The 11,001-nt window shown below is 37.2% G+C and overlaps 1 protein-coding gene across 1 annotated transcript in view; it reads left to right on the plus strand.

Annotated features, from left to right (window-relative positions):
• The window catches only part of atad2b (ATPase family AAA domain containing 2B), a 62,876-nt gene that overhangs the window by 47,633 nt on the left and 4,242 nt on the right, over positions 1-11,001 (plus strand). Inside the window, exon 27 of the mRNA XM_068341995.1 lies at positions 7,249-7,377. Coding sequence (XP_068198096.1) covers positions 7,249-7,377 — 129 coding nt within the window. The remainder of the gene's footprint in view (positions 1-7,248; positions 7,378-11,001) is intronic.

Raw genomic sequence — 11,001 nt, forward strand, 5'->3', positions numbered from 1 at the left:
GCTGTACGTGTTTGTAAATTCCGAGCATGTACAACCAGTAAAAAATGTGTTATTACGTGTTACAGAAAAAAAAATTCTTTAACACATAATGGACAGCCTGAAATGCTTTGTACTTGTTCAGCATGTTTCAGTGTTCAATGCCCTTCCCTCAGCATTACTTAAACATTGGTTGCATTACACATGTAAAGGACAATACTGTACATTGATTAACCTTTAATTTCCCTTGACATTTACTGAGTTTAACCTTTGTTAATCAATACCCAGTCCATACAAAAACTTTGACTTAATCCTAACTTTAACTGCTTTCCCTTGCCTAGTTTCTATCCTTGTAGTTTTTTTTCCCCTTCATTGCATTTGTTTGGAAATCGTTCATGCTTCAATACTGTATTTGGATAATGTCAATGCAGCCAGATGCTCCTCATTTATTACATTAAGATATTCTATCTGCTTTCTCAAAAAAAAAAATTCTTACCTTTGGCTTAACTTGTCAAACATTGCATTTTTGCATACTTATTTATTTTGCTGAATATGACATGACTACAGGCTACTTCATTTTTTGCATTTTTAACTTGATTGTCAGAAAGTGAGAGAACATTAACTGGACAGTATTGCACAAACAGCAATACTGTCCACCGCCACAGCGACTCAATTGCCTCCATCTAACCCTGTCTTCTGCATCCTCTTCTCTCACACCAACTACCTTCATGTCCTCTTTCACTACGTCCATAAACCTCCTCTTTGGTCTTCCTCCAAGCAACATTTTATTAAATATTTTGCATTCATTTTAATGTTTTTTAATCCCTTTATACATTGGCAAAAAAAATGCTGCTCACAAACTGTTAGGGTCTGCAAACCCTAATGTAGTCAGTTACTGTTTCTCTTTTAGGTGACAACATCAGGCCTTGTCTGAGGCTAGTACTTGATTAAGCATTTCACATCTGGAAAGACACTTCTTAAAGTGGGTCCCGCTATGTTGTAGATGCAAATTATTCAGGAATTGGTGGTATATAAGCAGCAAAAACACATACCAAGAGATATGACATTTCATTTTACTCAAAAGTATTGAAAACTGTAACAACTAGAATGCACAGACTAAATACTACACCAGTAAATCCTCCAGTTTTTGGATGATGGCATGGCAAGTTAGTCAGGGATTGGTTTTAGCTTTTGATGACGTGTGACATCTGGTCAGCTACAATCAAACTTGTATTACAACTAAACAACCGGATTGTTCGTTTGAAGAAAGGATCTTGTTTTGAGTGAAGCTCCTGTATTTGAAAGATGTGTTGGCCTCTTGTGGTTACCTCATATCATGTAGTCAAGTACAGTAACTGCTAAATTTAAAAAGTGTTAAGGAAATCAACTTCTAAAAGCTGTGGTGACTGATCTAGCTTAGCCATTTCTTGTTTTAATTTATATACCCTCCCTAAGAAGCTGATCCTAAGTCTCAAGGCTCTTATTGATTTGAACACAACTTCTTTATTGATCTTATCTTAAAGCGGACATTATTATTTCTACTTACTGTCAAACTTAACTGTTTTTGTCTAATGAATATCTGACTAATGGATTAAAACTGGTGGTTGACCAATAAACGTCAATAGAAATACTGTATGTATGTTATTTTGCATATATCTTGATTAGTTTTTTTCAGTCGCTAACAAGCGCTTACCCATACTTCAAATACTTTTTCTAAACTCTTAACACAGACTCACACCTAGAAAGCCCAATTGACCAAATGGTTAATTTTCTTCTCAAAAAAACATTTTGTTAAATAAACACTAACTCTTCATTTCAAAATAGAATACATCACTTTACCAAAACACTGGATATTCGACTCAGAATGAAATTACTGTGTCAAACAATAATGCTTGTTTTCACTTCATAAGGTACGTGCAGTCAAAGTACACCAGGTTTCAAAATACTGGGTATTGTTGACTTAAAAATTGCATAGACTTTTATATTTCACTTTTACTGGTATTTGCATGCAAAATGTACACAACTTCTTGGTTGGGAACTTTATGTCCACATGCAATGTTCACATTCAAAAGCATTCCAGTAAAGAGTAAATCAGTTTTTTTCCCCTACAGTTTATTACAGGAGGTACAGTAAAAATACTGTTTACAATATGATAGAAAAGAAAAAGCTTACAGTGAACAAAATAGCCATGAAACACACAAGAGCATTCTGAACAAAAAAAACCAAACAAAAACAACAAGAACAGCAAAGAGCCCAGAAAAAAAAGGGGGTGTGGGGGCTTACGTAAAACCCCCCCCACAAAATTACTGTCTCTAATCACTACGATCTCTGATATCATCCAAGGTGATGCACTGGGATAGAACTGCTGGGTATGCCGGATCCACCCATGGCAATATCAGCTGTGTGTCAATGGGTGGGGCAGTGACTCAGTGTCAGCTCACTACCCAGAGTGTGAGCTGACAGTGGGAGGTGTCAGCTCACCTCCGGAGCACTGCTGACGCACCCTTGAGCAAGGCGCCGTCCCCCTTACAAGTTGCTTATTTGTCACACCATAAAGGAGCTGCCCGCCACTCCACCCCCCCCCCCCCCGAGTGCATACAGGACCCCTGTGTGTGAGAGTGTGTGTTCAGGGCCTGTTCACACTAATATATGCACGTATGAATTACTAACACTAGAGTGTGCCACTAATTTCCCTTTCAGGATTAATTGAGTATATAAAATTAAAAAAATGTATTAAAAAAAAAATTCAATTTTTTATCAGCTGTGATATATTGTTTTTGAACTGATACTGCAGAAGCAGAGGTTTTTATACTGTATCTAAGGTTTGGAATATTGTTGTTGCTATTGTGGGATGTTACGTGCTAACATTCTGTAAATAACAAAAAAAAAAAAACAATCCATAATTTTCTTGGGAGGTATAACTTGTCCGTTAAGAAAAGGAAAGTATTGTGGAAATATTTTCACTGAGTGAAAACAACATGAAATGTGTGAATGGTATGGCCACAAAAGACCGATGCTGTGGTAATTGTGTTTAGAGTTTTGAAAATGTGAATACTGTTTGGACAAACGCTTGTTAGCGACTGAAAAAAACTTTAAAAAGTAAGTGCTATTAAATTCTGGGCTCATCCTGATATTGTAATTAAAGAAATAACAATGCCATTTATTCTATAATATTAAGAATATTTTCAATGATGTACTTTCAGATTGATCTTGAACAAAAGACCCTTCTATCAACATAATATGAACAGAGATGAGAAGGCTGCGACTTTTTATAGTGATTCGATGTTAGAGATAAAGCTTATTTAAGATGAGCTTGTAACCCCAGCAGGAAGGACCTTTACATGCCCTCGTGAAAGGGATGACCACTTCATTTTAATGTGCTAAAACCATGGTAATGTGATTTGTCATGATCGCTCCTGACCCTTCATACACTATCTATATTGTATTTCCTATGTGACAAATGACACCGTGACTGGATTTTCCTCAGAAAAATCACCATCCTCTAATGCCACGTCTTCCCTCAGCTCATGAAAGAAATTCCTGGTGTTCGTAAACCAGAATAATTTAAAATTCACTCTGTTGCTAGTCTTCTGGATTTAAAAATTGCTAAACTAACACCAGATGAAAGGGGTTAATCGTTCTCTTAAAACCAGACATTGAAGGCTTAATGGTGTCCCTGGTGTCACTGACTGCTGGGCTGTAAGTCCTTGTTTTCCTCCCAACAAATGATAACTTTTTTTTTCCTCACAGCACTGGAAGTAACACTACCCACATACAGACATGCACACACGCACACACACGCACGCACGCACACACACACACACACACACACACACACACACACACACACACACAGTCATTTACTGATCGAGGACGAGGATTCTCTAGTAAATCACAGTCAGCTCCAGTCTGCTTACTTGATTTCTTGGTATTATGTAAAACACAGAATGAGGATGAATTCAGTCCAAATCAACTGCGTTAGTAACACAAAACATTTACACTATAATATTTAACAATATTCATACACTAGTTATTAAGATTCCAGAGTTGTGGGCATGCATTGCAGCTTTGAAACAGTGTTATATTTTGCGAGTGGTATTTATACATTATTGATAGGTGCCCTGTAAGACATCACGGTGTCTTCTGAATTTTGACACCAACTTCAATTAAAATTGCAGGAGGTCCAGTAAGTCAAGTCGTCTCCCCTGGCTCAGCTCAAAATAATTAGATGCCTACAATAACGGGACATTGCTTTATTTTTTTTTTACCAGACTGAAGTAATTAGCTCACATTTTTAGTAATCAGAAACATTTAATAAATACTTGCATTGTAAATAAATTCTTATGGGTCTTCAAAAATACATCATCATAATGTAAATAAGGAATCACACATGACTACTCAGTCAGATGCTCACATATTCATCCATGCTATCACACACACTGTCTCCTCTTCCAAAATTCAGTGAATCTGTGTATCTGTTAAAGCTCCTGTTAAATTTTATGGCATTTGTGATCAAAAAGGAATGGAAGAAAAGAAGGAGATGCTCATTATGTTCGAAGTGTCCTGTCTGTTTTATAAGAGCTCATCCAAACATCCAACTTCATCTGGAAAGTCAAGAATTGTGAATGATGCGCAAATACACTATGGTAAAGAAGTTTTATGGTTAGATTCGGTGTGATTTAATACCATGAAGGGATGACATGATTTCCGTTTTCCTCCCATCTTCCAAAGATCTTTTTTTCCCTTTTGTTGTGCCAAAACATTTCATGTCTGTTGTAAGTGCCTCAAAATGTGCATATTTATGTCCTGTAGCCTGACAGACTACATTCTACTCACCCAAGCCCTTCTTAGCTCCATCTGGTGTCTTGAGTAGCATGAGAATTGAGTAAAGTGGAAGATGTGATTGGGAGAGGAAGATGGACCACAGACTTTAGAGGCGGTGAGGTTAAATGGTCCATGTCAGTAGAAGTCTTTAACGCATGGGATTACTGCTCTTTTGTGTACTCTGAGCTCACTCGATCCCTGAGCCCATGTCAAGAACACTCTCACTGCTCCGGAGATCCTGATCAAGCAGACAGAGGCTGGAAATTACTCTGCTGCAATCATATGGCTAACAGTATGGAGAATAAACTGAAGAGATGCAAGAAGAGAGAGAACAAGAAGATGATGGAAGTACCACACACTGAAAGCGAACAAAAAATGTTTAAAGAGGACGTGAGCAGATCTTGTATGAATTATAGAAAGAAGTAGTAGGGATGATGATGCACTATACAGGAGAGAAGGTTTGCTGGAAAGTAGTGAAATGCACTTAATGCAAAATGTGGCAAATGTAGTAAAAAAATGTAGACAGATGAAAGGAAGTTCGTAGCCATGTTGCATTATTGTACATATGGGAGATGGGTCGTAATGATGCTCGTTTAAGCTGTTATATATGTGCTGTTACAATTGGCATCTCACCATTATGTACTCCATTCAGCTCTATTTTATGAGATGTCATGGCTGGGTTGACACCTCAGAACCCTCTTGACATTATACCAGAGATACTGCATAAAAAGAATCCAATCATCTCAGTAAGAGCAGCTGAGAGCACTTCTTGAAGGCAGCTGTGATGATCATTATGCATGAATGTTAAGTATTATAAAAGAAATGTATTGTGCCTACATCCAGTTTATTTGCCAAGAATGATTTGATTGGACCGGTGAAGGGTTTTTTTTTATGTCAAAGACATATTTCTGTTGAATCCTCAAACGCTGGAAGATTAATATGTGGTAATGTGAATAGTTCATGTATCTTGCCAGTCATTTTTCCAGGTCATTCGATTTAATATTATAAGTAGTCAAGCTAGGAGAACTATGGACCATTATTTTTATTTCTCACAGAAAGTGTTTTCAATTCTATTTTATTATTGCCCGTGCATAAAATCTATATTGAAAATGCAACATTTAACACTTGTTTAGATGATGACTCCATAAATGTTGAGGCAGAAATTAATTTATTTGTCTTGGAGCAGGAAAATGACCAAGTGTCATTTTTAGAATAATAAATGAGGCTGAGGGACGGAATAGTTTTTATAGAGTGATAGTGGGTTTTTGTGACACACATTAAAAAAAACAAATAAAAAAACCTAGAAATAAGTCCTGATCGTGTCTTTTCATCTCCTGTTACTACTACTGTTGAAATTGTTAGGCCTGATTATTATCAAGGGAGACTTTCGTAGACTCTTCATGAACTCTTCATCTGGATATGGTTATGTGGACAGATGTGATGTTGCATCTAAAAGATTTTTCAGTTGAGGGCTTTTGTTACAATCAATCTCAAGAACTGGTCATGTATGATTATTTTTGCTGTAACCTTGTTAGAGGTATTTGTGCTGATAAATATAAAGAAATTAGTTCCAACAAAATTACATACTGTTGTCACGGTTACATTTCTGCCTTGGGTCTGCCTTGGGATAAAGGTCTTTTTGTTGACTTGAATCCTTCGTCTGTTACTGTAATCAAGACAACTTCTCTGATTAAAACAAATCAGTCAGAGCACATTGGTTAATACAATGCTAACCGATTTACCCCTGATTTTTTTTTTTTTTTTGCTTGCTGTAATTACTTTCTGGGACATTTGCTGATGAAAATCTTTGACAAACATCTGTGTCTTATTAATCTTGACATTGGCTTAGTTTTGTGCGGTTGACTGGTGGTCACTGTCTCTCACACACATGCACTGTTTAATTTCTGTTGAGGTTTCTCTTTTTGCTTTGTGTCAGTGATTGCACTTTTAATTACTGTGCCTTTACCGTCTCAGTCAATGCATTCTGATGAGCCTCTGTGGTAAATAGACAAGAATATACACAGACCTGAGGTAAACTGTGAGAGACCGGTCAATTAAAAAGACCTTTGACTGTCCACAATGTTTTAATTAAAGTAACAGTGAAATGTAAACTTGCTTCTTATTATGATTAGCTTTAATTAGCTGTCATTCTCATCTTAATTGCTTTTCAATACAGCTGACCTCTGAATGCCTCATCTCCATGCACAAACATCAAGCCTTGGCTTGTGTGACACATTATTCAGCACAATATGCCTTTGTGGTTCATTCATTTTCTGCAACTGCTTATCCTGTATAGGATCTCAGAAGGGGTTAGATCTAATTGTTTAATTGTGTCTCTATTCAAACTTATTGATGTTGGTGCTAACACTTAGGATGTGTGTAAGGTTTTGTTTGAGTAAGTGAGTCTTTCTACTTTTTTTGTAATGATTTGATTTGTGATTCCTTCAGGCTCTACTGGAAGTTGTGGTGAAGAAGAGTGAGGGCTACAGTGTGGAACAGTTGGAGAGGCTGTACTCCCTCCTCAGTCAGTGTATCTACCAGCACCGCAGGGAGTACGAGAAGACGCAGCTACTAGAGGTCAGATTTACCCATATAGGAGTTTCTTAAATGTATTTATTTGCTGTCAAGCTGTCAGTGCAAAATTATTTAGAGTAATATTGAAGCGATGTAATACCTTTAAGTCATACAACATTTTTGTTTGCAGATTTAATTCTTTGGTATAAGGGCCAAACATGATTTCAGAAGGTTCTTATATTTTTAGTTATGGATAGATTATTGTTATTATTTTTATTTTAGAGCATATTTGAAGGAATTTAAAGGCACTCAAAAGTTGTAATAGTTCTTCAGTATGTTAAAACATAATAATGAAGAAAATTCTAAATAGCCTATTTAAATAAAGATAAGACAACTTTATTCATTCTGATGAAAATTGGTGAACAAAATAAATTTACTGAACCCATCATAAGATGGGACTGAATGTAACATAGATCAGCCCTCAGACATTCTTCTGTCATGAGTTGGGCGCTGGAAGAGAGAGAGTGAGAATTCCTGCCCATTTTATTGTTCTGTCCTCATGAGTCAACTTCACTAACAAATGAAGAGAGAATACAGATCTATCAAAAACATGGGCACCACGTAACCAGCAGGGGGAGAGCATGTAACAAGGGTTTGGATTCTTTGGTGGTTAATTTGAAATGCATATGTCTGTGATATTGCATGTAATGTCCCATTACTGCACATAGTGTCCCATTATGATCCATTATAATGAGACAAAATGATATTAAGTCATTTCCACCGCTCATATTTTTCCACATAATGGTTTCCCTTCTACCATTTTGCTCGCTAACCTGCAAGATGGTATGACTGTTAGACAAAATGTAAACAGGACACTTTGTTGTCGGTGAGTGACATTTATACATCGATCTAACAAAGGTTATCTTCATGCACAATACAAACGGGAGGTGACGTTTGGTGTTTGCAGGGGGATAAAGGCCTGAAGAAAGAAATCTCAAGATAAATATGTAACATATGCAAATATATTTTTTCTATTTTGTTCAATCAGAATAACTCACTCCATCTAACTTTCAAGTGGAAAGAAGTTCTAGGGAAGCGTCATCGAAGTGGAACTGTGCTTTAATCGATATCATTTTAGAAATGAAGGATTAAAATTTCATTTGCCGTATTGTGTTTTGCTGCGAGAATGAGATCCTAACAGAATAAAATTAATATTAATGGAAATATTTATTAAACACATAATCAAGCCTGTGTGAAACATGGAGTTAGTCGTTTGCTTAACTTTTTTTTTTAATAAATAGGAGTGACAAAATATAAAATCAAATGTTTATCATTACAAATGTTTTATTTGAATAAGATTTTACAAAAAGACACTGACTACAGTTTTTTTTATTTTCATTTAAAACCCCTCTGGATAAGACTAGACATTGTTTCATATATGAGGAAGCTGCTGTATATTTTCTCAGAATCCAATTTGGCCATCTGCTGCTGCTGTCGGATGTCGGCACAGACAGCAGGGCAGGAATGGCACTGTCCTGGTGCTGGTAGCCAAACGGGCTGTCAGGATGTCAGAGACAGGAAGTGAGAGAGGGAAAGAGCAGCGAGCCAGGTGGTGCTGCCGCTCGTAGACAGGCCGGCTGGTTGGGGAAGGGGAGGGAGCAAGCATGTCGAGGTTTATTTCAAACTTCTAGGCTGAATTGGTGTTTCCAAAGCAGAAATGTCAGCTCGTTTGGCTCGTGTTTTGTTTCCCTGTGTTTCTAACATGTATCTTGACTCCACTGCTGGCCATCTCCTTGTGGGTCCCTGGAGCATGTAGAAACTTGCCACTCGTGTGTGTGTGTGTGTGTGTGTGTGTGTGTGTGTGTGTGTGTGTGTGTGGCTGACGCCCTGTATGATCGGTGAAACCAATTCTAGTTAATATCGCACTCTGTTACAGCTTGTGGTGTTTGTGTCCACGCTGTAAAGATGAGTGAAACCAACCGTGTCCATATATTTCTCCCCTTTACGCCCTTCCATATTTGGAGGCCTGCTTAACTGAGCCTTTCTGAAAAGCTGACCTTTCAGCAGATGGAGTGGGCTGTACCCTGCTTCCAGTTAAAGGCAAGAGGGACCATCTCTGCTCTGTACACAATAACCTGCCAACTAGATTTCCATGCACAAATTGGCATTCATATTGCCCAGGGCCTAATGTTTCATTTTGCCTGTCTCTGACAGCAATTTAAGACTTTATGAGTGCCTTTGACCTTTTATCCGAATCCGTTTGGTGCCATGGCCACACATGGCTCCGGTCAACATAGTTGATCTTAATAAGGGATATTATTTCTCTGCTTATTTGCATGTTCGCTGTAAAAAAATGCCCTGCAGATCATTAAAGAATACTTTTTTTTGCTTACCTGTCAATCAAAAGCACCATCAGTCACAAAAATATTCTGTCACACATTTAATTTTTAGATCTATCCACTCATTTAACTGTTTTGTTCCAATCCATGCAGATTGGTCATAATATGTTGATTTTTGTAGTAGTGTTAAGTCACATACAGACAAAAGCATCATCAGACAGGCAGCTCAGAAGTTGGTCTCCCCGCTGACAGTAGGCTTTGTAGAACAGAAAGCAGCCTAAGCCTTCATCTCTCTGAAACTGCTGTAGGGAGGTACTGAGACAACACCGTCGTCTAGGTACAACACGTAAAATTGTTCAGTCGATAAATAAAAAAATAAAAAAGCTTTTATTGTTTCTTTGGTACTCCAAAGCTACAAGACTCAGACAGTAGTACCCAGGTTTTATAGAAAATTCCACTGTGAAATAATGGAAATCAGTGATTGAGGTGGAAATGTAGAAAGTAAGCCCATCAAAGTAATATACAACACCTTTCACACAAAAGAGTCGAATATCAATAATAGATGACATCTTCAGAGTGCAAAGCATACATTGCCGGATCTCTTTTAAGCGTACTATCAATGGCCCCTTTGGGAAATTAAGAAATTAATCTTTTTCTGTCGTGTTATGCCAAATGGAGAAATTGAAAAAGAGGGCCTTTTGCTGTGCTGGTCAGCTTTTATGCTTGCAGGAGAGAGAGAAACTGAGGCAAACTTGATAGAAGCAGAGCGCTGCAGGGTCTTGTTGTGCCTGCTGTGTTTTAGAGGTGACAAGTTTGGAGGCAGATAAAGTCAACATCATAGAGGTGTAAAGAGACAATGTTTTGCTAGAGCTCATTTGCATTTTAGTGTGTGGGTGCACAATGAGTTGCATAAACACATGGGTGTGGAAAGCACTGAGGTATCTGAGCATGAGCTGATGCCTTAAAAAAATACACTAGTAACTTTATCAGTGTCACTAAGTTCAGTACTTTTTAAATGACTCACTGTTGACAATGGTTTATTATACAGTATTTCTGTTGTCAAGAGCAGAGATTATTTAACAAATAATGTATTTAAAGCAGCAAAGACATATCTGTTGTGTTCACGGTGTTGACTTGTAAATTAATTCCATTCTATAGACAACAAAGGCATAAATGTGACATTTATACTGATGTTTCTATTGACATCTTTGCTTGTTAAATCAGCAAAGTTAAATCATCTATTACTGTGTCAAACTTTTAATACATTTTCTAAAATATCTTTTCTAATACATGAAAATCAGGTCCAGCTATTTGGTACATTTGGAATGCCAATACTAAGAAAAACAAT

Source organism: Antennarius striatus, chromosome 19 (genome assembly GCF_040054535.1).
Source record: "Antennarius striatus isolate MH-2024 chromosome 19, ASM4005453v1, whole genome shotgun sequence".
Lineage (NCBI taxonomy): Eukaryota > Metazoa > Chordata > Actinopteri > Lophiiformes > Antennariidae > Antennarius > Antennarius striatus.